At 41.8% G+C, this 27098-nt stretch overlaps 4 protein-coding genes across 11 annotated transcripts in view; 3 read left to right on the forward strand and 1 right to left on the reverse strand.

Moving 5' to 3' along the window:
- Positions 1-1339, forward strand: part of LOC123503287 (paired box protein Pax-6-like) — a 95722-nt gene extending 94383 nt beyond the window's left edge. The window contains exon 14 of the mRNA XM_045252931.1: positions 1110-1339. The gene's annotated coding sequence lies outside the window, so the exon portion shown is untranslated. The remainder of the gene's footprint in view (positions 1-1109) is intronic.
- Positions 78-9096, reverse strand: LOC123503285 (ATP-dependent DNA helicase DDX11-like). Of its 2 annotated transcripts, none has more exons than XM_045252921.1 (21): positions 8967-9096; positions 7119-7266; positions 6813-6878; positions 6297-6485; positions 6010-6109; positions 5719-5840; positions 5414-5580; positions 5099-5234; positions 4793-4894; positions 4099-4251; positions 3484-3613; positions 3189-3340; positions 2888-3047; positions 2387-2621; positions 2005-2215; positions 1679-1828; positions 1404-1527; positions 1074-1204; positions 611-708; positions 349-484; positions 78-203 (listed from the first exon to the last, which is right to left on the reverse strand). In XM_045252921.1, exons 2-21 carry the CDS (start codon positions 7251-7253, stop codon positions 165-167), a joined length of 2736 nt encoding a protein of 911 aa, XP_045108856.1. In that variant the 5' UTR covers positions 7254-7266; positions 8967-9096; the 3' UTR covers positions 78-164. The 2 variants fall into 2 exon arrangements, with proteins under 2 accessions (XP_045108856.1, XP_045108857.1); XM_045252922.1 differs by lacking the exon at positions 8967-9096 and adding an exon at positions 8845-8959.
- Positions 5228-27036, forward strand: LOC123503286. Of its 7 annotated transcripts, none has more exons than XM_045252927.1 (15): positions 5228-5251; positions 5470-5582; positions 6781-6886; positions 13098-13304; positions 13696-13802; positions 14058-14153; positions 14311-14401; positions 14650-14792; positions 15091-15210; positions 15606-15763; positions 15904-16091; positions 24562-24786; positions 25101-25228; positions 25514-25632; positions 26607-27036. In XM_045252927.1, the coding sequence occupies exons 4-15, from the start codon at positions 13187-13189 to the stop codon at positions 27022-27024; spliced, it is 1911 nt and encodes a 636-aa protein (XP_045108862.1). In that variant the 5' UTR covers positions 5228-5251; positions 5470-5582; positions 6781-6886; positions 13098-13186; the 3' UTR covers positions 27025-27036. The 7 variants fall into 7 exon arrangements, with proteins under 7 accessions (XP_045108862.1, XP_045108863.1, XP_045108859.1 ...); XM_045252928.1 differs by having other exon boundaries at positions 13145-13304; XM_045252924.1 differs by lacking the exons at positions 5228-5251; positions 5470-5582; positions 6781-6886 and adding an exon at positions 9184-9290.
- Positions 9207-12485, forward strand: LOC123503284 (meckelin-like). The gene has a single exon (XM_045252920.1). It carries the CDS (start codon positions 9536-9538, stop codon positions 12467-12469), a length of 2934 nt encoding a protein of 977 aa, XP_045108855.1. The 5' UTR covers positions 9207-9535; the 3' UTR covers positions 12470-12485.
- Positions 27037-27098: the final 62 nt, after the last annotated feature.

Consider the following 27098-nt stretch of genomic DNA (forward strand, 5'->3'; position numbering starts at 1 on the left):
GGTGTGGTGCTGACGTGGTCGGGAGTGTACAATACTTATTTTGCTATGCTCCAACCAGGAATTTCAGAGAAATAAAATTTTAGTGATTGTCAAGTTTATTTTGATAAAATGTAAAAAAAAGCATATATTTATTTTTCATCTAAAATGTAGGCAGCAAGCAGCTATCAAGACACTGTCCCTTCTGCTCTCTTTTCTACAAAGAACTGAAAGAGAGATGACATCAAAAGTAAGTGAAAGCCATTCTGGGAAAGGCTAGACTTTTTATTGTGGCCATTTCCTTTATGTACACATTATGTAATACCACTGCTCTCTTCTCTTTCATTTCCTTATGTCTCATCCTTCACTCACCTTTCTTAGAAGACCAAAAGCTTCTGGAAACTTTGTGGTGACACGCAGATGCTTGGAGATCCAGCCTGGCAGAGCCTGTATGGAGGCTGGCCGGCTGTAGCGGTGGTCCAGTAGGAGGATGCTGGCATAGTCCTGCCTGTTACACACAACACATTACAATAAAACTTATTGGAACATCAATTTCTAGCAAAAGTGCAAAGCAGTATAGAAAAAATAAGACAACTTCATGTGTTGATCAGTATAACACTACTCCTACACTCACTTGTGTCGTATTGCTCGCCCAATGGACTGGTTGACAGCCTTGAAGCAAAGGTTCTCATAGAACACTGAGCCTGATGCCTTCCCATCCTGCCCTGCAGACTGAGCATAAACCCAAATTAATCAGATTAACCTCTTTAAGGAAGTAGGTGCTGATCTGCTTGTTGACACCCATTTAACTCCTGGAAACTCAATACAGGTGATCAACTGTAAACTTTCCTGCTTACAGGTGATCCGAGTCATGTCAAAGGGAAGTTGTTGTCTATATCAACCTTTTTTTCATTATTTTAGTCTATCAACTAAAACTGTTAATCTGAGCTTTCATGACACTGATCTTGTATACTGTAGTTAGATCTCTCAGTTTAACTGCAAGGAGTGTTTGCATCATACAGGTAATTACACAATACTGATTTTCCTGCATTGAAACTTTACTTTGTTCTCTTTCTCTTTACGGTCCAGTGACTTACCACATTCTTGTTAAGGTAAAGCATCTTTTCCTTCAGTTCTGGGGAGTGTGTGTTGGGGTAGGGCAGGCCCACCATCACCACACACCGGCCCAACTCATCACTGAAGTTGATGCCTTCACTCATCTTGCCACCTGGTGAGCAGGCAGTGAGGACACACCATGGCAGGGGAGATACAAAATTAAATCAGTCTCTCAAAAATGTAAGGAAAAAAAGAAAAATCTTTCGAATAAATAAAACCTGTATGTAACAACTGGCAACAAAATCTAGATGATGATTTTCTATTTACTCCCTTATTCAATTCCCAAACATGTCCCACTCGGCACCACTCACCCACAACACTGAGCAACAAGCTGCCACTCATGCCTGATGTGTTGGAGGCCGTCAGCTTGATGGTTTTGGCATAGTCACTCAGAACGGCATCCAGCTGATTTGCTTTCCTGGGCTCCCAGAAGACCTGTTGAGGGATGAAAGGTAACACCTCAGCCTATGCCATTACCAAACAGTGATGTTCATGCTGCAAGAATGCATGGAATACATAATACATATATCATAACATTTAGACAGCACAACCAATGATGTACAGTAGTTCATTACACTACACATACCTTTTTTTTCGCTGATAGTCTTGTCAGAATACCTGAGGATGTGAAGTGGGCTTGCAACTTGTCTTCATAGTCATAGGAGGGCAGGAAGCACACCACCCCGCCTGGCACCACGGTGCACACATTCACCAATACTCGGCCAAGTTCATCAAGCTGCAATGCATCACCAAAGCATCTCCCATCAAAATTCATGATTCTTCTTGCCTCTCTATCACTGACAATATCTAGTCTTGGTTTTAGGGGAGACCTCAGCCCAAAATACGAGCAGAGCAAGGTAGATTCTGCTCATGGATTTATACAATTTATCCTACCACTCCAGCCTCACTCACCACTTTAGGGTCAGTCCTATTGTGGTAGGTAAAGTCAAGGATCTGGCCAGTGGGTCCCTGAGGGAGGGTAACAGGGAGCAGCTGTTTGGCAGGGACCACATGACCACAGGAGAAATACTGCACTCGGCTTTCTTCTCCCCCAGCCGAGAGAAACAGTTGGTTCTTGAACTCGCTAATGGGTTGCATGGTGCCTCCTGCCACCACCACCGACCTGAGGGAAGGTGGATGTCTAACAACACACAACTGAGATAATCGTGTGTCACTCACCTACAATCATCTGATCAAGCAGCCAGACTGATATTAGAGAAGTACAAAAACCATCAATACCCCACACTACACACTACTAGCGCTGTGTGAAGTGTCTGTTGTGACTCACACTAACCTGCACTGGGTCACAATGTCCTGGAAGTGAGAGGCAGGATTGAGAAGCAGGTATTTAATGGAAGAATGACGTGGCTGGGAGCCAACTGTCACCAGCACTCTGCCATCAGCAGTCGGGTGCTGCAGGGCCCTCAGGAGCTCTGTCACCTGCATCAGCGGAGACCCCATTACCACCTCCTCTCCTTCCTCCTCCTGCTGCTGTTCCTTAGTCTTTGTCATCTCTGGCTTGACATTCTCTGTAGACACACCAATATTTTCATGGATTCATCATCTCTCAAGCTTGTGTAAATGATGTAAACTGTGTACTAGAGTGGATTAAATGAAATATTACAATAAAAAATTTGGCTGTAATGACAGCAAAAATTCTGTTAAGAGGATATATGTAAATGAAACTATAGGATGAAGTAAGAGGGAGAGGTCACTTGAAAAGTGGGAAGATATAATAAAGGCTTCCACACACAGAGAGGTGAACAACTGAGCTACAAGTTGTACTATATGTTACCTTTGGATTTAGCCTGTGTTTGTTTGGCTGGTGTTTGTTTGCTGGCTGAGAGCTTGGCTAGAAAGGAGGATGTGGAGGATGTTGGTGACGTAACAGGAGCCTTGTGACTCGGCTTGTTGATCTTCACCGACCCCTCAAAGTGCTGACTGAAGGAGTGCAGCTGGAAGAAAGCCTCAGTTAGTTTAAGAGACAACCTCCAGATTCCATGAGATACTAATTGCTAGTCTTTTGTAGCGAGATATTTTGCAAAATGAACTAGACAGGACACATATTGGTAAATTACAGGATCCAATACATTTACCTTGTGGGCAATCTTGCTTTTCTCAATATATTGCACCAATTTGAATAGGTTGAGGTTATCAGTGAATGTCTCGGCAAGGAAGTTGTACACCAGCAGCATCCTGGAGCCAGGAGTCACTGATGAGGCACCACTTGCTACCACACGCTTGGATCCTGCCATATCATATATTTCAATTAACCTTAAGGCCCACAGCTTTAAGATTCTATTGCATCTACCTCACAGCAAACACATTCAATCAGGTAAGTGCTCTAAAATCATATAAAAAAATAAAAACAGCACAGTTTGCATTACAAACCTCCGCCCAACATTTTGATAATGGCGTGCATGAAAAAAAGGATCTGCTTGAGGTATAGGAGATTTGTGGGTGAGAGTCGGCTGGAGTAGCGCTGCAGGTACTGGCTCAGCTGGGCATGTGCTCCTTGAAGCTGTGGGGCAAAGCCAGGGGTTCTTAAAACCGTGTCCAGACAGACAGTCAAGCTGTGCTCATAAGCACAAGCAGCAGCTTGCTCACTGACTGGCTTACTAACAAGATGTGTTATATATATTCAAAGAAGATCCACTGGCAAATAAAAATGGACCAGTGGCTGTGATGGACAAACAGCACTGGTGAACTATATACCAATAAACTGAACCAAGACGAGCAGGCTGGTAGAGACACAAACATATTAGAAGCCATTTACAAACATGATCTAATCAGAGCTAAAATTCAAACTGAGACAATAAGATACTAAAATTAACCATATGAAATCACTTTCCATATAAAATTCAGAAATCTTATATATGGAAAATATATAAAGTGAAATGACAGATGTGATAAGTGTATAGGAGTGTGTGGCTATTCATTTGGGCCACCCCATGTGACAGACACTACATAGGTGGACAACACAGGACACACTCACTCTCTCCTCACCTGGCGCAGGGAAACAAACACCGAGTGAATGTTGGAGATGGTCTCGAGGAGGTTGTGCGCCTCGTCCACCACCACCACATTGCCACTTAGGTTGATCCCGTAAGACTCCCTGGTGCGGCGGTGAAGCAGCGTGTTGTACGGCAGCACCACAACCTGCAGTGAGGAGCAGAAAGCTCAGTCAGCCAGTATGTACTACATTATGGTGCATCTCTTGAGGGGTGACTGTAACAGGGATGCACATGACAGCTAAAAATGGCAATGCAATAAGTTGACTAGAATGTTTAATGGGGTGTGTAAGAGGGTTGTACATATGGCAAGTGAAAATGGACATGGAACAAGTTGTATGGAGTACTTCATTATCACATTTAAGGTCAAGGACAAACAAAACTACATATATGAAGTCAGTTATGAAGTCAGTAAAGTGAAATTATTCATCATCACTTTGAAGGATGAAAGTGAGTATGGGTTGAAATGAAGTAAAACAAGGGCAGTTAGGTCTATGGAAGTTGAGTTATACAAAGTGCTTCAATATCATTGCCTTATGCCTGCCTTTCAAGAGTCAGCCATGACAGGAATGTTTTAAGGATCACATGTTTAATTTCTTTTACCATAGTCGAAGTCCTATGCTAATCATTAATTCCATACTGAAAAAGGTTTTGCATACTTTTTTTCCTTCCAGAAGTGAGTCTATTACCTGAGCATCCCTGATGGCAGCCCTGGTAGCATAGTAAGGGCAGCTGTTCATCTTCCTGCCTAGACCAACCAACTGCTCAATGTCCTGCACCTCCAGCAGCACCTGTCATAGGTTATAATCTAATTTGGTTATGTCAAATCAATGCATATGTTTCACCCATCCATTTCATATGAACCTAAACTTAGATGCATCATATTTGCTGGGCATGTGTTTAAAGTAGGTAATTTTTCAGCCACTGTATAGTCATTCTTGCAATGTACTTAGTCTGTATCACATAGAGATTGCTTGAAAGAAGGTAACAATAACCTGGTCTGCCAGTTCCTCTACAGCAGTGTGTTGGTAATAAGGACAACCTGAGGTGGTACGTTTTTTCTTGACAGATGTGCCATCTTGAGTCTGCTTGGTGGTCTTGCCCTTCTTGCCTTTCCGCAGCTCCACACACCTGCAAGACTAAACCAGGTTAGTTGTGTCCTGTGCATCATGAAAACACTGAGAAATTAATGTGAAGACAAAATAAACTGGACACAAGTAGTTACTGTCAAGGATATCAAAGGAAATCAAGCCTATTCTCATTGCTTAATTTGTACACTTAATCCCAGTTTATAGAACTCAAGCCCATACCTGTCATTCATAAGAGAGATGTTGCTCAGTTTGTTGACAGCTTCATTCACACACAGATTTTGACGGGAGGCTAAGGACACTACCCTCGCCTCCTCTCCATATACTGTCTTCTGAATCTCTCGCACAAACTGTGAGAGCTGTGAGTGTGTCCGGCTGCAGTAGAAGATCTGTAAGTACTGAACACTTAGAACTTTGCCATGTTTCAGATTTTAGTTTTAGTCAAGATGTGTGTGTGTGTGTGTGTGTGTGTGTGTGTGTGTGTGTGTGTGTGTGTGTGTGTGTGTGTGTGTGTGTGTGTGTATCACCTTTAAGCAGCCTTGGTCTTGTTCTTGTTCTCCTTCTCGCCTTTCTTCTCCATCATCATCATCATCACTGTTGTATTCATCTAGCAGTAATGTTTGTTCCTCGGAGGGTAATGTATCTTCACCTGCCACACAATCATTGAAACCATACATATAAATTCATTTCTAAAGGAAAGATGATACACACACATTTACATTCACACAAAATTCATAGTTGTCACTCAGAATCTCATTACCCAGCCAATCAAAATAAAAAGATGAAAGACAAGCCAACCAAGAATGTAATCAACTTGCCATTAACTGCATTCAGTTCCCGGCGAAGGTCTTCCTGAACGTGGTGCAAGTCACGGAAGAGTTCATCAAACTCATTGTTGAGATTCTGTATCTTTTTATTCTGTCGAGCCAAAAACAGAAAACACACAAGCCATATTTGACAGGGAAATAAGTCACTTGCCATGAGTATGGATGTGAATGTGAACTGGAACCATTCATTCACACCATTAAAAATCAATAGATCAAATTTACATTAACTGAGATTTATGTTTCCATCAAAACATGAAGCTGAACAGTGCTCTACAAACCTTGACAGCTTTGGTGCCCTTCCTCAAGGCACAAATTCTTTCCTCCTGCTTCTCCAGTAGTTGCAGCTGCTCTTGGCACCTTCTGGCCTCCTCCTTGCTTTCTATCCTTTTGGTGGCAGCAGTGAACCAGTCTGGACCGTCATCATCTTGTGTGCTCTTACTCTCCTCTATCTTCCTGATGAGCTCAGCCTGTCCATTTGTGATCATTGCAGTCCAGAATTTCATGTCAGAATGCTTCAATGTCACTGCTTGTCTAAATTAACTAAACATTTCTCTCAAGTTGAAAATAGAAGCTAAAGAATTAATCTGTTTATAAATTGATATCTTGTACTGTCTATTTTGTGAAGAGTAATCAAATATCTTCTGTAATAGAACAATGAATTGTTACTTGAGCTTGAATTTCCCTTGCATCTTTCCCGTTCATCAAAACAGCAAAACTTTCCTATACATCTGACTAATTCTTGCATTCTGTTTCATTACAAAGGGCACAAGATGAACACAGCAGTTGACATTTACTTTGTGATGGTCAGCATGTTGCTTGAGCCAGGTCAGCGCCCCACAAATAAGACTCAGTGACTTTCCCTGTAGAGGTAAGACAAACAGAATTTGAAATTACAATATTTTCATTCTTAACTTTTTATCAAGGAATACACACAAACACTACCTATTTATCATATTCACTATTTCAAAGTATCAGGCTTAAGAACTTTTGCAGTAACAGAGTACTACAACCTTGGTCATAATAACACATCAATACAGCAAAAATAACAAACAGTTAAGTTGATATCATCACAAAACCTTTCATAATCTCTCTTCTCATACCGTGCCAGTAGGACTCTCAAAGATCCCCAGCTGTCCTTCCTCCAGCACAGAGAAGAGCTTCCTCATGAAGTCTGTCTGTATGTTGTAGGGAGGGAAGGGGAAGGGGAATTCCTCAGGGGGCTGCAGCTGACTCATGGCTTATGTGGTGCTGGCAGAGGATGGCATCATCAATTCACTAATGTTCTTCAATAAAGCAAGTGAAATGACAGCACAGGGAGATGGAATTTGAAAGTAATGACCTTTTCATCTAAATATCAATATCATTATGAAGAGTAGCTACTGAAGTTTTTGGATTTATCGGTTATTGGTTATCAGGCAACAGACTTATTCCCACTTATTCATTATCACTTATCACTGATAAGGTTATCAATATCAATTTATTGGTTATGATCTTTTTTTTCATTATCACATCTATTCCTTTCTGGGGGAGCTAAAATAGACTCTAGAACCAAAATAAACTACAATAGAGAAAATACTGCCTCTTACCACTAAAAATACACAGTAAGCCACACTACTGCTGCTGTTCTTGTGATGACTGCCATGTTGTTGATCTAACCTAACCTAATTATACTGGTAGACATGAAAGTGCCAAAAGAAAGTCAATAAATTTTCCAATAATGCTGATGGCGTTATTATCAATTTGCAATGCATCTATATGGCATTTAAAATATTCAGTATGAGTTCTAGTTAATGACACATCACGAAATTATAAATGAGTTTAGTGATTCTGGACGAATACTAATAAAATTTAATAAATACTTTGCATACCAGTGCTCTTCACAGTTATATCAAGTTATTTAAGGGAAATAGGATATATGAAACAGTATAAGAAATTAATGAAGTTATGAATGAGAGCTTTAAATCAGTATATATCAGTGATATACAAGAAGGTTTGAGTAGCTACATAAATTTGTTTGCATATGTCGTGAAACTTTTGAGTGTAATAAGGAACATCGAGGACTGTATGAAACTGCAGAAAGATATTGACAAGATCTGGGAATAAAGCCAAAAGTGGAAATTAGAATCTAATACTTGGAAATGCCATGTAATGGAAATGAGTAAAAATAATATACGACCTATGTGGGAATACGAAATGAGAGAAGAGATTATAATGAAGAGGAGTGAAGATAAAGACCTGACTCCAGAAAGCCACATATATGGGTTTTTTACTTCAACATACAAGACACTAACAAATATCGAGGTGGCATTCAATTACATGGATAATGATGAAAACATCATAACCACTATGAGACCTAGACTAGAATATGTAGCAATGGTGTCGTCAGCATACAGGCAGAAGGACACCAGGAAACTAGAAAGAATCCAAAGGACCGCTATAAAAATGGTGCCAGGAATAAAGGATCTTCCCTATGAAGAAAGACTGAAGGATATGGAACTGCCAACTTTGAAGGATAAACGGGAAACAGGAGATCTAATAACGATGTATAAGTTAGTATACCGTATGGAAAAGATAAATAGACAAGACTAGTATCACTGACAAAGGATGGAGAGACTAACACTCCAAGATCATGAAAGTCGGTGTTTGAGGGACATTAAAAAATTTAGTTTTCCACACAGGACGGTGGACATCAGGAGCGGATTAAGTGAAGAGACTGTAGCAACAGAAAGTGTGCACATATTTACGGAAAAGTTGGATAAAAGTAATGTGGAGACATGTCACTATGAGCTCCACTCGAATCCTGTATACTACTAGATAAATACATACACACGGCTACAGGATAAGCACCAGCCTAAAAGCACACTTGCATGAGCCTGAGTTGAGGGCCCCGAGTACACCTTCATTCACGGGTGGAGGTTCATTCAGTGTGACAGGAGTTTAGTGTTTACCTTTGCCTGCAGTTGGTGTGAGTTTTGGCGGGTCCAGTCCAGTGGGCGTAAGGTTGAACGCCTTTGTATCGGCTCACACTTTTGTATATATCGTTATTTTTTGCTTGTGTTCTTGTTCTTGACTTATCTTTTTTTTCTAATTTTGATTGTATATTTTCTTTTATTAATTTCTTTGAGTGGTGCGGTATGATATCCTTGGTGAGCCACGAGAGAGCAGACAGGACAGGTAAACAAACACGAAGTCCCAAACAGTCAAACACCTGCGAGGCGGCAGAAGGTGACGCCAAGTGTTGCACTGACAGCTATCATCAGTGAACAGAGACAGTAAGGCAAGAAACAACTCCATTTACCGTCTTTGACATTACAACAGACACAGTATAATAAAGCTACAAGAATAAGACAGTTAAAAGCTTGAAATAAGGGAAGAGGAGAGCGAAATGAACAGTAAATAACTCGTTTTACTTAGTGGCACCAAGAACATTCCCAGTTATAGAAAAAAAGTATAATGATAATAAAAGAAGCCTGCGGTAAGGGAGGACAAACGAAATAAGCCACCACCATCACTAATCATGTCTTGGAAGGTGATTCTGGCTGTTTACATACTAACTCACCAGACACAGGCTCGTAACTTTGAATTCATAACCTACCATGACTTAATGCAATGCCAGGAGAGGGATTACTTTAACCCAGTCACCCTGCAGTGTACAAATTGCCCTCCTAACCAGACTGTGTATGATAATCCCTATACCTGTGAATGCTTACCAAGGTTTAAGTCTTTATATAAAGGGAAGGAGTTAATCTGTGAACCCTGCCCAGCCCTACACGTGACATCAAATGATAAAAGAACCTGCATTCCTTGCCTAGGGTCAGCAGTGAATGAGACCTTAGGGGAGTGTGACCCATGCCCTTTGACCTCACAAGTTATGGCAGACAAGGCCGTCAATGGAACTTCCTTAGGGGGCATGATGTGTGTGAAGTGCTCCAATGACACAGTGCCGGGTCCCGAGGGGTGTGTGCCTTGCCATGCCTCATACTATGCAGCTAGTGGTGGGTTTTGTGTCTGTCCCGAAACGCATGAGGAACTTGGCGGCACCTGTGTCCCACTTGCTGAGTTGTCAAAGATCCCTGACAGGAAGAGCACATACACTGTTCAGTACAACAGTGGACTGGCACTGGAGTCAGCATTCCTCAAGGCACACTTCAGGGCAGCAGCACACTCCTGCACCTTCCAGCAGAACAAATCCGCATGCCACACTCTCAGCAACATGTGTGTCCTGCTGCACTATGAATTCGATGGGGACTTTAATGCCTGTCAGTACTACCGGGAGGAGTTTGGGGAGAACTACATCACCCTGCCAGACCACGTCCCTTGGCTTTATTACCCTGAGGGAGAGGCAAATGTCTACACCTCAAAAACAAAACTCAAAACCACATACAGCTTCAATGATGGAGATCCAAACTCTAGCCTAAACTTCACTGTGGCAAAGTACTCTGCTGATGGTCATCTGCTGGAGTATGGAAGGCTGGAGGAGGTGCTAACTCTCTGCCCTCTAATTGACTTCCGTTTTGATGCTGTGGTTAAGTTTGGCATGACGTTCTCCCAGCGATGCTTCCTGAATGTCAAAGATCTATGGGATACGTACGAGACAGTCTTTTATGACGTGTTCCTTCAGTACTATGACAAGGAGGAGCACATGATGTACGCTGTTCCAATACTCAACAGGAACTACAAGGAAGATGGAGTGTTGCTAAACCAGGAGAGTAAGATGAAGTGGCAGCTGACTAGAAGGTTTTTCTTGATTGATAACCTGAGTGGAAGAGAAGCTGGGTCACCAAATGCATGGGATGAGTTAGAGAGGGCAAGGGTTGTGCAATATGTGAAGAACATGGAAATCATCATTCAGCTTAGGGAAGGCGAGGGTCATGGCTTGATATATCCTCCTCTCTTCAAACTAACATACGACGAAGTGGAGGATAACTATTATGACTCAAATCGAAAGGTGGAAGTTGGTCTCAAAGTACAGTACACCATGAATTTCTCGAAGATTCAAGAAGATCTGTCCATAGCAATTGGTGTGGTGAGCTGCTTTGCAGTGTTGTGGTCCGTCATTGCCACTTGGAGTTGGTTCCGTCGCTGCGGCCGTGTGGGGCTCGACGTACCAACCATATTCCACTTTGTCATCATGGTGTGTGGGAATCTCGCTTCCATGTTCTGGCTGGTAATGTTCTTCTCTTGTTTGTACTGGACTATCTTCTTCAAGCGGCAGGATGTAGTTCACTTGTTCCTGCTAACACAACACCAAGAGACAGTCATCAAGCAGTACCTCATAGCCGCCTGGTTCCTCAAACTGGTGCAGGTTGTGTATGTTGTGTACGTACAAATCACTATTGACATGTTCATCATAGACTGGGAGCAGCCAAGAGCCAGGAACTCCATCCCTCACCCTCAGCTCAATGTGAGTCTAGACGATGAGGGAAAGCAACGCGCTGAGCAGCCAATCAGCATCTGGAGGACATATTTCATCGCCAATGAGTGGAATGAACTGCAGACTCACCGCAAGGTCAATGTTGGCTTGCAGTTGTTCTTGACACTCCTGTTTTTGAAGGTGATGGGGTTTGAAAACCTTTCCGTCATGAGCCCAGACAGCAGCTTCCATGACGACCGCCAAGGCAGCAATGTTCCCCAGAGTTTTGTGTGCCGCTTTGCCATCAGCATTTCTATCTACCTGGCTATTGTCATGGCCCAGTGGCTCTTCAAGCTGATGATCTATGAGCGTTATGTTGAAAACAAACTCCAGCAGTTCATTGATCTTTGCTCTATTGCTAACATCAGTATCTTCATCCTGGAGCACAAGATGTATGGCTATTACATTCATGGCCGCTCTGCTCATGGCTTTGCTGATGTTGACATGCAGTCCATCTATGAACAGATGAAGCGTGAGGAGGAGGATCTGTGTGGCCACCGCGGACTTGAGCCATCTAGCGAGTGCCAGACATTTGAAGTGATGGTTACCCCAAAGTTCAGGGAGAAATATGACACCATCCTGCGGCCCCTACACAGGCGCAGAGGATTGGGCAGGCCGGCAGGACGCATCAAGATGGCATCAGATCAGCTAGAGCAAAGTTTCCAAGCACATGAGGCTCTGAAGAGGTTCTTTGGAATGTTCCTTCAGCATGCTCTCAAAAACCTGGACTACATCATTAAAGAAAAGTTGTTCCTGGAAGGCCTATTGGATTTGGAGTTCCAGGAAACAGACGACCGCTGCCTGCTCTTCAGGGACAATAAGCACACTTTCAGGCGTGTGCTCTTCTATGGGCATGAGGCAACCTTTGTCCTGTTTGAAATGTTGCTGTTTACCTTCATTGATATCGTCTCGGGTGACTTTGTTCTGGCAGCTGTGGTGACGTATGCCCTGGTGGTGCTGCTGGAGAAGGTCTGCAGCGCTGGCGGACGGAACAACGTAGTCCACAAGACACTGGTGGACCAAAGGTTTCTAATGTAGTCTGTCAGTTGAGAATAATCATACATCGCTTGGAGTTTTGGAGTGTAATTTATTATGTAACTATTTTGAGCAATTTAGCATTTCTTAGTAATTAATGCCAAGTTGAAGTGAGCTGTAGTGCTTATGTGATTACGGTATTATCTTTGCTTGGTGACAGTTGTAATGCAAAGTTATATGAATATCCAAAGCAGAAGTCTAGTCAAGTATAGCAGATATATAATTGTTAAAATGCCTTTTGTGATAGGATACCCATCTCAGGTTGCGTGCCTAGTCTACTTTTAAGGTCTGCAGTGTGTGTGTAGCATTAAGCCTTGTAGCTGAATACCAGTCCGAAGCTTAACCATGAGTGAGAAGATGTAACACAGTGAGAGCCCGTCCATGTCTTAGTTTCATTAGTATTTATATCAACAATTTTTAGAGAACTTTGGTGTAATGTATGAGTGTTATCTGTGTGCTGTGCTTTTTTATGTTGTTACTATACACTGTGGCAGAAGAATGGCATCATTGTTGTGTTTGTGTGGGAGAGGTGTGGCCCATGGTATAGTGTGTTAGAGGCTGGAGGATGAAGCAGGTTTCAAGACACTTATTCTCCAACTTTTATAATTCTTTACCTCTATTTATGGACTAGCACCTCAGTGGGACTTTTCTATCAAAATTTTTGTTGTCCGTGGCCAGCACCCTTACATAAAATAAAAATCAAGTCAAAGCAGCATCGGTATGGAGTGTGTCAGCAGCACCATTGAGCCTGAGGTGATGCCAGAGTTTGTAGGAGTCTCCACTACTGCCACTGCCTTCTTCAGGGTGGCCAGCAGTCTGGATCAGCTGGATGGGAAAGGTAAAATAACTCTCTCTCTCTCTCTCTCTCTCTCTCTCTCTCTCTCTCTCTCTCTCTCTCTCTCTCTCTCTCTCTCTCTCTCTCTCTCTCTCTCTCTCTCTCTCTCTCTCTCTCTCTCTCTCTTAGCCTCCTTAGCCTGTTATATATCCTCCTTTCGTAACAGTTCATTACCCTTTCCTACTTTGTTAATTCCCTCCTTTTACTTACATGTATCTTGCTTCATTGGCATTTCAGTCTCTTTCAATTCTGTATTCATCTAATAAATTAAAAACAATACTGAAGACTGTATCAGTGTATTGGTGAGTGCATGAAACTAAATCAGAATAGTTTTAGCTTGTTAAAGAGTGTAGGAGAGTGTTCCAGTACATCAGTCATCTTGTGTGTGTTTCAGAGGCGATCCAGAAGCACACCCTTCTCTCCACTGGCCGGGGACACCTAGTGGAGATAGAGGGTGGCAAGATACAGCGGTCCACCCCCTGTGCCAAGGATATCACCAAGGTACTGACAGAATATTGGTGGATTGATTGATTGATTTTTATTCTTTCTCTATCATAACTCAAAAATGCAAATTACTGGTAGGATAGGGAACAGCTTTTAATCTTTATTGTTGTTATTTTTAGGCTATAACACCAGAAATAAGTCTCAGGGACAGGATGTGGGATAGTGTTCAATTGCTGAGTTGTGAGACAATAATTTCTTGTTTACTTTAAGCTTTTCATATTTGATTTTTATTGAAATGTTTCCTCTTTATAGATAGTTGTTCACCACGACTTTGAGCCTCTGCAGCTGTACATTGTGTTGCTTTGTGGCTCAGGAACGTCTGTGCTTCTTGCCTATCAGGATATGGAGGTGTGTGTGTGTGTGTGCATGTGTACATTTTTTTTACCTTATCCAATTGTTCCCACTTAATTGTATTGTACTGAGTCAAGCTTATTATGTCCTGTCTTTTAAAGCTAATTTGACATATTTATGTTATGCAACACAAGCATTTTGGACACTTCCTTAGGTCCTGCATAAGTGGGAGGGAGTGAGGGACATTGCATCAGCTGATTCCAAGGCCACTGGCACCCCTCAGCTGATCCTCACCATGCAGGATGGTGAGCTGGTTCCTCCTGTCTCCTCATAAGCTTCAATTTTGAGGACTAAACAATTTTGCTTTTTATTTTTGTTTGCCATTATTATTTGCCTTGAAAGAAAGAATAAAAAGGTCTGATTCATATAATCAATGCTACTCACTGAGGATAAACTCTTTCAGAAAAATGCAACCATAAAAGTAAAAGATGGTATAACTTAAAGCTATGTTATTGTTTTGTTTAGGGCTTCTTTCTCTTTCTTTCTTTGCCAGGCCAAGCAGAGGTGATATCCAATGCTAAACTGATGAGCTATGCCTATGGTAGTAGCAAGAAAAGGGAAGAGGAAGAGGAAGAGAGGGAGGACACTGCAGCAGGGAGGAAGGAGGTGGTCCAGGCACTCAAGCACCGCTTCAAGGCAGGTGTTGATAGTTTTTTTTCTATGTAGGATCGGCACTCCACTGAATTCAGTTTGTCTTTTTTGTTAAAGGTAGGAAAGGTCTCATTATGAAGGGGCAATGGTAAACTAGTGTATAATATCAAGCCTTGCTCTGGATGTGCCTGGGCTCTTGGAATCTATTGGTGGCTGGCAGAGCTTAGAGTGTGTGTAAATATTTGGTGTTTTGCCTGGACTGTCATGTGTAAGACTGCTGGCTTGGTACAGTATATAGATAGATACTCATACTTGATATTTTTTTCTTTACTTTACTCAACAGGGAGGAATCAAGCATGCAGAGCAGCTCAGAACAGAGAGGAAGATGAAGGAGGACTTTATCACAGAAGAGCTTGCTGCCTTACAGTCACAGCTGCAAGGAAAATGCCATGATAAGGAAAGAGTAAGTAAAAAGAAATTGCACAGACAAAATTTTATGATTGGATTGTTGTGTATATTAACCACAGCTTCAAGGATAACATGTCCACTGCTGGGACTGTAGCATTTGTTGAGCATCCTTTATTTTGATTACTGAACAATTCAAGTCCTCCCTGCTTCACTTGGTTTTCCTCCATATTTAACCTTCTGACTGCTGTGGTTCTCCTCAGACTTAAGAGAAGGGTGGGATGTAAGTTTAAACTCTGATTACAAAAGACTCCACTGACCACAGAGAGAATGTTCAAGTAGTGTGCCTCCAGTATTATGTTTTTGTTCTGTAAAATCATTTAGGTTTATTGAGACACAATAACAAGTCAATAGTGATAGGGATGGGTCCTAATGATTTTTTTTCCTTCGAAGACTCTAGTGCCGACCCTGAATATAGAGGAAAGGGAGACCAGGTCAAAGGAAAATGTCCCGCCACAGTCCCCAAACCCTCTGAAGGTTCAACGAGTATACCACAAGTTGATCCATGACAAGTGGGTGGTGGGGGTGAATGTGACTAATGAAGGAGAGAAGTGAGTGGCCAATATTTGGGATTGATGAGGTGATGGAGATACTGGTGTCAGACATGTGCAAGATGGAAGAGTATTATTGTATGTTGTATTTAGGAACAGAGGATGGTATTGAAAGTAACCTGCTCTCCTTTAAATATTAGTTTATCTGACAGAGTATTGGTGAGTGACCTGGAACTCATCCTGTGCTGTAGAGAGGTGCCACTGTGCCACACTAGCCAGGTGCTAAAGACTGTCAGACACAGCAGACAGGGAGAAGCTGATGTGAGAGTGACCATTGACCGCCTAGACCCCCCAGTACTCAGGCCCAAGAAGAAGGCCACAGTTGTAGGTCAGTGGCTCCAAGTGTTACTCTAGGCCCACAATGCACCACAAAGATGGAAGAGTTTCATGTGTGTGTGTGTGTATTTACCTAGTTGTAGTTTTACAGGGCCTGGGCTTTATGCTCGTGTGGCCCCGTCTCCATATCTACACTTATCCAATTTTTCTTTAAAACTATGTACACTCTTTGCTGACACCACTTCCTCACTCAAACTGTTCCAAGTCTCAACACATCTTTGCTGGAAACTAAATTTTTTAACATCTCTCAGACATCTTCCCTTCCTCAGTTTCTTACTATGCGATCTTGTGCTTCTAATGTCATATTCTTCTCTCAGGATCAGTTTCTCATTATCCACTTGATCCATTCCGTTAATCAATTTATAAACTTGTATCAGATCCCCTCTCTCTCTTCTCTGTTCCAGGGTTGGTAGATCCATAGCTTTTAGTCTCTCCTCATATGTCATCCCTTTAAATTCTGGAACCATTCTTGTAGCCATTTTTTGTAGTCTCTCCAATTTCCTTATGTGTTTCTTTTTATGGGGTCCACACAACTCCTGCATATTCCAATCTAGGTCTTATTTTAGTACTTATCAATTTCTTCATCATTTCTTTGTCCATATAGTGAAATGCTAATCCAATATTTCTTAGCAAATTATACGTCTCTCTGAAAATTCTGTCAATATGGCTTACTGGTTGATTGTTTTCTTCCATTGTCACTCCCAAGTCCTTTTCCTTTTTTACTTTTTCTAGTTCTACTCCATCTCCCATCTTATAGATTCCTACTGGTCGTCTTTCACTTTTTTCCATTTCCATGACATGGCTCTTGTCCACATTGAATTCCATCTCCCATTTTTTACTCCATTTCCAGTTCTTGTTTAAGTCTTCCTGTAGTATTTCACAATCCTCTTTTTGTTTAATGACTCTGCACAGTTTCGCATCATCCGCAAACAGATTTATGTAGCTGTTCACTCCCTCTGGCATATCGTTTATATATACGAAAAAAAGTATTGGCGCCAATACTGTGGCACTCCGCTGTCTACTGTTCTCCACTTGGACTTCATATTTTAACTATCGTCCTTATTTCTCTCCCCCTCAAGTAATTTTTCATCCATCTCAATGTGCTTCCTTTTAAGCCACTCTTCTCTAACTTCCATAGTAATCTTTCATGTGGCACTTTATCAAATGCCTTTTTTAAATCTAAATAAATACAGTCAATCCATCCCTTTCTCTCTTGTACTTTATCAACTATTCTAGAGTAGAAGCTCAATAAATTTGTTACACGTGACCGACCTTTTCTAAAACCAAATTTGCTATTTGATAATAATTTGTTGTCTTCAAGAAACTCAATCCATTGCTTCTTTATTATTTTTTCACACATCTTCCATATTACACTTAACCCTTGGCTATCGTGCCCAATTGGGGCTGAAATAGCCGCGCCATAGCCAAAAACGCGATAGCCAAATTGATGTTGGCGTGAAGGCGGTTTTGGCCAATGAGCGCTTAGATATCCCATGACGTCATGGCTGGGCACGCGATAGCATCTTAGGTCGCGATAATGAAATTTTAACAGCTTTTCATGGGTGCACGATAGCAATAAAACGCAATAGCTGAAGTCGCGATAGCCGAGGGTAGACTGTACACTAGTTTATATGGAGTAGGCAGTAGTCACCTGCCGCCCGGTGGAATACTCCAGGAGATGTACTTACGGGGATGTAGGCAGTGCTGCAGACTGAGTGATTCCCCGTGTCCTCTCTTCCCGGTTTATACAATTGAGCAGCTGCAGCCTGCCCTCTAAAGACAACTTCTACTACTTCCTACACTACACTACAACACCTTACACTTTTACACTCTCTTCAAATCAAAATTTAATAATGGCTTCACCACGCCCTGCCTCGGAGTCCCCCTCTGGGGAGGGGACCATAAATGTCCCCAGGTCGGACTGCCCCTCTGCTGTCGACCTTGGGTGTCTTGACACTTCATCTAATACTTTCACTATCAATTTCTGCAACATTCGTGGCCTTCGTTCTAATTTTCAATCTGTGGAACACCACCTCTCCTCTACTAAACCTCATCTTCTCTTCCTAACCGAAACACAGTTGTCTGTGACTACTGACAGCAGCCCCTTTTCTGTTCCTCCTACTTGCTCTATCCTCATTTTCAATCCAAAGCTGGATGTTGCGCATACGTGCGTAACGACACCACTTGCTCTCGTGCCCACAATCTTGAATCTTCAGAATTTTCTACCATCTGGCTAAGACTTCAATGTCACTCTCTAACTAAATTCATCTGTGCTGTATACCTCTCACCTAATTCCTCTGACTATGTAAAATTCTTTGACTATTTGACTTCCAAGGTGGAGCACATCTTATCTCACTTTCCTTTTGCTGAGATCTCCATTTTAGGGATTTCAATGTTCACCACCAGCTTTGGCTTTCATCTTCTTTCACTGACCAACCTGGTGAACAAACCTTCAACTTTGCTATCCTTCATGACCTAGAGCAGCTAGTGCAGTTCCCTACCCGTATTCCTGACCGCCTTGGAGACACGCCCAACATTCTTGATCTTTTCCTAACCTCCAACCCTTCTGCTTACTCTGTTAAACTTTCCTCTCCGTTGGGCTCCTCCGACCACAATCTAATTTCCGTTACCTGTTCTATCACTCCAGTGCAGACTCAGGACCCGCCTAAGCGGAGGTGCTTCTGGCATTTTAACTCTGCTAAGTGGGAGGAACTAAGGCAGTACTATTCTGATTTCCTTGGGATGATTATTGTTTTCATGTCAGAGATCCTTCTCTTTGTGCCGAGCGCATAACAGAGGTGATTATCTCTGGCATGGAGCTATACATTCCTCATACTTTCTCTAACCCTAAAGCTAAAAAGCCTTGGTTTAACTCTGCTTGTTCTCGTGCTGTCAATGATAGAGAGGCGGCTCACAAACGGTTCCGTAGCCATCCAACTGCTGAAACTCATGCCCTATATATTTCTGCCCGTAATCATGCCAAATCTATTCTCCAACTTACTAAAACTCTTTCATCAATAGAAAATGTCAAAGTCTTTCCAATTCTAACTCCTCTCGAGATTTCTGGCATCTAGCCAATAATATCTCTAACAACTTTACTTCTTCGTCTTTCCCTCCTTTACTTCATCCAGATGGCTCTACAGCTGTCTCTTCTTTTCTAAAGCTGAACTCTTCGCTCAAACCTTTGCTACCAACTCAACTTTGGATGATTCTGGGCATATTCCTCCTACTCCTCCACCCTCTGACTACTTCATCCCTAAAATTAAAATTCTTTATAAAGACGTTTTCCTGGCCCTCTCTGGCCTTGATTCTCGGAAGGCTTACGGTCCGGATGGAGTCCCTCCTGTTGTTCTCAAAACTGTGCTTCCGAACTCGCTCACTGCCTGGTCAAACTCTTTCATCTGTGTCTCTACTTCTATTTATCCTTCTTGCTGGAAGTTTGCTCACATTCAACCTGTCCCTAAAAAGGTGACCACTCCAATCCTTCTAACTACCGCCCTATAGCTTTGATTTCCTGCCTTTCTAAAGCCTTTGAGTCTATCCTTAATAGGAAGATAATGAGGCATCTATCAGCTCACAACCTTCTCTCTGATTGCCAGTATGGTTTCCGTAAAGGCAGATCTACTGGTGATCTTCTTACTTTCCTAACTGAATCTTGGTCATCCTCTTTAGGGACTTCGGTGAAACCTTTGCTGTCGGCCTTGACATATCGAAAGCCTTCGATAGAGTCTGGCACAAATCTTTAATTTCTAAACTACCCTCCTACGGATTCTATCCTTCTCTCTGTACCTTCATCTCCAGTTTCCTTTCCGATCGTTCTATTGCTGCTGTAGTAGACGGTCACTGTTCTTCCCTAAAACTATCAACAGTGGTGTTCCACAGGGTTCTGTCCTATCACCCACTCTCTTTCTATTATTCATCAATGATCTCCTAAATCTGACTCAATGCCCTATCCACTCCTATGCTGATGATACCACCTTGCATTATTCAACAGCGTTCAACAGACGCCCAACCCAACAACAATTAAATGACTCAAGGCGAGATGCTATAGGACGCCTAACTTCTGATCTTTCACTTGTTTCTGATTGGGGCAGAGAAAACCTGGTTTTGTTCAATGCCTCAAAACTCAATTTCTACAACTATCTACTCGACATAACCTTCCAGACAACTATCCTCTCTTCTTCAATAACACTCAACTTCCCTCTCCTCTACATTAAACACACTCGGTCTATCCTTCACTAAAAATCTAAACTGGAAATTTCACATCTCTACTCTTGCTAAATCAGCTTCCAAGAAGTTAGGTGTCCTGTGGCATCTTCGTCCATTTTCTCTCCTCCCAGCTGCTTGCTCTGTACAGGGCCTTATCCGCCCGTGTATGGAGTATGGCTCTCATGTCTGGGGGATCCACACACAGCTTTACTAAACAAGGTGGAATCTAAAGCTTTTCGTCTTATCAACTCTTCTCCTCTAACTGACTGTCTTGATTCTTTAAGTCACCGCCGCAATGTTGCATCTTTATCTGTCTTCTACCGCTGTTTTCATGCTGTCTGCTCTTCTGAACTTGCTAACTGCTTGCCTTCCCCTCCTGCGGCCTCGCTGCACAAGACTCTCTACTTCTTCTCATCCCTATTCTGTCCATCTTCCTAATGCAAGAGTTAACCAGTATCTTCACTCCTTCATTCCCTACACTGGTAAACTCTGGAACTCTCTACCTGTGTCTGTATTTCCACCTGCCTATGACTTAAACTCTTTCAAAAGAGGAGTGTCAAGACACCTCTTACGTTAACTGGACCCTCCTTTTAGATTTTTTTGTTTTTTCTCTTTCTCCTACTTTCCTCTTCACAGGGCCTGGCAACCAGCGGGATTTTTTTTTTTCTCCAACACTTTGTTTTCCCTTGGCCAGTGCCCTTGTAATGTAAAAAAAAAAAAAAAAAAGTTAGTGATACCGGTCTGTAATTTAAAGGTCCTTCCTTCCTTCCACTCCACAGACACTGTTCCATTTTCTATTGAGCATTTTATGATGTTGTATATAGGACTTGCTAGTTCTTTCCTACATTCTTTCAGTATTCTGCCTGAGACTTCATCTGGTCCCATTGCCTTTACCTCATCTAGTTTCGTCATCAATTTTTTTATTTCAAGCTTGGTTACTTTAATCTCTTTCATATGGACAGTCTCTCTATTACCCTGTGGTCTTTCAAATTTGGATTCCTTAGTAAAGACCTCATGAAATTTACTATTTAACAGTTCTGCCATACTTTTGGGTCTTCCACCATTCCGTTCTCTCCTTTTAACCTTTCTATTGTTTCTTTTTGTCTTATTTTTCCATTTATGAATCTGTAGAACAATTTTGGTTGTTCCTTTCGACAATGTCCTTTTCATAGTTCCTTTCTTCTACCTTTCTCACCTTAGCATATTCATTTCTTGCTGTTTTGAAGTTTTCCTTATTTTCTGGATTTCTGTTTCTTCTCCACCTTTTCCATGCTCCATCTCGTTTCTCCTTTGCCCTAGCACATCTTGCATTAAACCAATCTTTCTTTCCTTTTTCTTTGTGTCTATATTTCGGGACATATTCCCTGACTCCTGTTTTGTATATTTCCAAAAGTAAGTTATATTTCTTTTGAACCGTTTCTGAGTTTTCCATCTCCATCCAGTTTTCGTTTTTAAAATAGCTCTTGAGGTTCTCAATATCAGCCTTTCTGTAATTTAATTGGTGTCCTTTGTATGATTCATCTCTATCTTCCTTTCCTTCTTCTATATCCATTTCTAATATCTTATATCATTGTTAATTTGTATATCCCTTGTAAAAACTAGGTCCAATCTCGCCGGCTCATCGTTTCCTCTGAATCTTGTGTTTTCCCTTACTCTTTGGACCATCAAATTATCTATCATTAGGTTCAGGAATCTATCTCCCCAGGCATCTTCCCCATACCACTTTCATAATTTTCCCAGTCCACCTCCTTACAGTTGAAATCTCCTACCAATATCACTTCTCTCCTTTCTTTAATGATTCTTGTTAGACTCCTTATTGTGTCATTTATCATGTCTTTATATTCTTGGTTAGTCCATGAGTTTGTTTTTGGTGGCACATATGTTCCAATGATTGTTAACTCCTTTTTATTAATATGTATCTTAATATACAGTATTTCTGATTTTCCTTCCCCAAACTCTACTTGATTTACCATTATCTCCTTCCTTATCATCATCATGACTCCTCCTCCTCCTTTACCCACTCTGTCTCTCCTCCATATATTATACCTTTTATCTATGTCTATTTTTATTGCTTCATTTAACTTTGTTTTCACCAGGCATACAATATCTGGTTCTTCTTTCTTTATGTAATCTCTTAATTCTAATTTACTAGATAAAATCCCGTCTATGTTTGTATACATCATTTTTAATCTCTTGTTCTTATCAATTTTAGTTAAACTTGCTCCATTTTTTTCTCTTCCTTCTCTTTTATATACCATTTCCTTATCCTGTCTCCTATAATTCTCCAAAAAAATGCCTTTTTCTCCTCCTTTGACCTTTCATTATTTTTTTCTCTTGCTTCTGCCACCAATTCGTTGTGTCTCTTCCTTTCCTCCTCGTTTCTATTTTTCTTTATATATATATATATATATATATATATATATATATATATATATATATATATATATATATATATATATATATATATATATATATATGCAACCTTCTGTTTCTCTGAGTTTTGTTTTTCTATATAGTACTTCTTCTGCTGCTGCTGCTGGTGTGTGTGTGTGCGTGTGTTTCACTGTTTGATCTGCTGCAGTCTCTGACGAGACAGCCAGACGTTACCCTACGGAATGAGCTCAGAGCTCATTATTTCCGATCTTCGGAGAGGCCTGAGACCAGGCACACACCACACACCGGGACAACAAGGTCACAACTCCTTGATTTACATCCCGTACCTAATCACTGCTAGGTGAACAGGGGCTACACGTGAAAGGAGACACCCAAATATCTCCACCCGGCCGGGGAATCGAACCCCGGTACTCTGGCTTGTGAAGCCAGCGCTCTAACCACTGAGCTACCGGGCGTGTGTGTGTGTGTGTTCACTGTTTGATCTGCTGCAGTCCCTGACGAGACAGCCAGACGTTACCCTACGGAACGAGCTCAGAGCTCATTATTTCCGATCTTCGGATAGGTCTGAGAGCAGGCACACACCACACACCAGGACAACAAGGTCACAACTCCTCGATTTACATCCCGTACCTACTCACTGCTAGGTGAACAGGGCTACGTGAAAGGAGACACACCCAAATATCTCCACCCAGCCGGGGAATCGAACCCCGGTCCTCTGGCTTGTGAAGCCAGTGCTCTAACCACTGAGCTACCGGGCCGTGTGTGTGTGTGTTTGTGTGTGTGTGTGTATTTACCTAGTTGTAGTTTTAAAGGGCCTTGGCTTTATGCTCGTGTGGCCCTGTCTCCATATCTACACTTATCCAATCTTACTTTAAAAGTATGCACACTCGTTGCAGACACTACTTCTTCATTTAAACTGTTCCACGTCTCAATACATCTCTGCAGGAAACTATATTTTTTTTATATCTCTCAGACATCTTCCTTTTCTCAGCTTTTTACTATGCGATCTTGTGCTTCGGATGTCATATTCTTCTCTCAGGATCAGTTTCTCATTATCCACTTGGTCCATTCCATTGATCAATTTATAAACTTGTATCAGGTCTCCTCCCTCCCTTCTTTGTTCCAGGGTTGGTAGATCCATAGCCTTTAGTCTCTCCTCATATGTCATCCCTTCAAATTCTGGAACCATTCTTGTAGCTATTTTTTGTAGCCTCTCCAATTTCCTTATGTGTTTCTTTTTATGAGGGGTCCACATTACTCCTGCATATTCCAATCTGGATCTTATTATAGTACTTATCAATTTCTTCATCATTTCCTTGTCCATGTAGTGAAATGCTACTCCAATATTCCTTAGCAAATTATATGTTTCTCTAAAAATTCTATCAATATGGCTTACTGGTTGATTGTTTTCTTCCATCGTCACTCCTAAGTTCTTTTCCTTTTTAACTTTCTCCAGTTCTACTCTATCTCCCATCTTATAGATTCCCACAAGTCGTCTTTCACTCTTTCCCATTTCCATGACATGGCTTTTGTTCGCATTGAATTCCATTTCCCACTTCTTACTCCATTCCCAGATCTTATTGAGGTCTTGCAGTATTTCACAATCCTCCTTTTGCTTTATAACTCTGCACAGTTTCGTATCATCTGCAAACAGATTTATGTAGCTGTTCACTCCTTCTGGCATGTCGTTAATATAAATGAGGAAAAGTATTGGTGCCAATACTGACCCCTGTGGCACTCTGCTGTGTGTGTGTGTGTGTGTGTGTGTGTGTGTGTGTGTGTGATATTATTTAAGAATTTTATAGACTTATTTAGGCTAGAAACATTGATCTTTTATGAACATGCTCATCACTTGCTAGGTGTGTGTGAGGTACCATCATTTGAAATGGGGCCCTCTGTGTCCTGCTCTGGCTTGTTGTCCTACACCTGCAAGCCTCTCCAGATAGCATCCAGCCAGCCAGTGAACACCAATGAGGAGTGCCAAAGCCTAGAGTACCAAGTGTCTGTCCCTGTGGTGGAACTGAAGGCCAGTGAGCTGCACAACCATCAGGCATCCTTGGAGCTCTGCAACTCTTCCACAACAGGTGATACCACACATGGAGCTTATATGGCAAAGAGAGTGTGAGTGTGGGTGCAAGAAGTGGGAGCAAGATGTGAGGGTAGAATGCTAGAGTTTGTGAAAGAAATTAGTGAGAGGAGGATTAAAGGACTAAAACATGCAAGAAGATGAATCAATAGAAACTTCCATTGCATCAATGTCCTTTGGAAGCTGCATCTGGTAAAGAGAGATAATAGATAGATAGGAACACACACATGAACACACGGATCAGAACATTGTAAGGAGTTCAGTAGTTCAGAATATCTCAGATGAAAGATGGATGCTATTTAATCCTTGCAGCTTTTGTGACCTTCAGCATTGTGGCTTTGGTGGCTGCCAGCAGGTGCACTCAGGTGTCCCTCACTTCATTAGTGTCTCCCCTCAACACCTTCATCGACAACATCTCTCGTCACCACAAGCTTAATAAGGTCAGTGAGGGTGGCTTGGTAGTGAACAATCTATTGCTAAAACAGCTGTCTGTTTCCTGTTTTTTCTTGCACTTTCACTGCAATGAGTCTGGCTATGTAAATGAAAAAAACTGATGTAAATGTTTGCCAACCCATAATGAAAAATGGCAAGATTTTGGAAATATTCCTGTCAGAAGTTACCACTTAAAAGAAACAGTTACAGTATACATATTTAGGTGTTTAGTGAGTCATATTAAACCAGGATATTCTTGGTGGTGTAGTTCAGTATTGGTTGTGTTGGTGCAGGTGTCTGGTGTGAGTGACTTCTATGTGCTGCACCCAAGGGAGAGTCATCCTCTGCAGCACACTGGCTTCACCCTTCACCCCGTCAACTCACACCATCTGGACCTCATCCTCTACACAAAGTAAGTGAAGCTGTCATGGTGTTCAAGTACATATTGTGTTATTGAGTTGTAGGGAAGGGTCTGTTGTGACTGGTCACACAAACGATCTTAACCCCTAAATGGCTCCATACGTGCTCAGGCGGCTGGACAGGCCTGAACAGGCAGCCTAACAGGCACCAGAGTTTCACCTACACACTATTCAGGCAGTCTAAAGGCACAGCTCAGTTCCAGTGAGACACCTCAAAGTGATCATCATCTTTTCCATGGGCAAGGATGAGTTAAACCTACTTATGACAGCAGCTATTGCAGTGACCCAGTTATTAAAAGAAGTACACCTATTTGATGCTGCTGTCTCTTGGAAGTCCTCTCAGCAAAGAGGAAGACATATGCATGTGCAAGAATATATCACTTCATGAGAGGCTGACAGCTTTTAATTTTTCTGCAAGCAATTCATATACTGTATTTTCTTTCTACTTTTATCTGGATAGGCTTTTGATTTGATTTTCCAGGGATATGCATTCTCCTTGTAAATGTATATAAATTCCATTTGAAAGTGCCACCTGAAATGCCCATACATGCTCAGTTTTGCCTGAACAGTCTTGTGTTCCTCAGGTAACCAGACAGGCTGCCTGAGCATGTATGGGGCCCTTAAAGGGCAGATGGCATCTATAGTTGATGCAATGTAGAGGGAAGGTGGATCAATGTCATATGAACCACAGTCATGGTTATAGGCTGTAGCAAGGTAGGCATGAAATGTAAACATTTAAGCATCAGTGTTGTGATCTCTGTAATTTTTAAGTGAAATTCAATATCTATAAGATAATGTGGTGGCAGTAAATTTTGTATTCATCTTTGATGTCACATTTTTCATTGAATTTCTCTTGACAATGAATATTCATGGCAAATATGGCCATTCGCCCTTTCCCAGATGCTCCTTGCATCTCTGTGCTTACCATTAGTCACAACCCATGGTGACAGTTCTGTAATGATGACAGGGATGCAAAACAAGCATATGTGCTGGCACACACCCTGTTGGCTACCCTGCCTGAGGATGCCAGCATGCAATTTGTAGAAGGCCCTAAGGACACTGGCAACACTGCCATCCAGCCCCACAACCTGAACCACATGCTGATGGCCAAGATGAGAGAGGCGGCCACCCACGTTACCGACGGCCTGGAGGCGCAGCTCACCACCAGCAAGGCCCCAAGAACAGAGAGAAAAGTAGGGAGTGGGGAACAGGAGGATAACTTCACTAAATACACAAAGGAAAGAGAGGAGCTACTTGCCAGAAAGGGGAATATAACATTTAAGGAGGAGGAATACAGTGTATGGAGGAAGAAGTTGCAGGAGATCCAGACAGAGGTGGATAGTTTGTACCTCCAGTTTCTTAAAGTAAATTGTGCTTCAGATTGATATCAGTGATTATCTGCTGTTTAATTTCCTATTACAACCTTTATTGTTATAAGACATGGCATCCTTATTTTGAA

Source organism: Portunus trituberculatus, chromosome 13, assembly GCF_017591435.1.
Source record: "Portunus trituberculatus isolate SZX2019 chromosome 13, ASM1759143v1, whole genome shotgun sequence".
NCBI lineage: Eukaryota > Metazoa > Arthropoda > Malacostraca > Decapoda > Portunidae > Portunus > Portunus trituberculatus.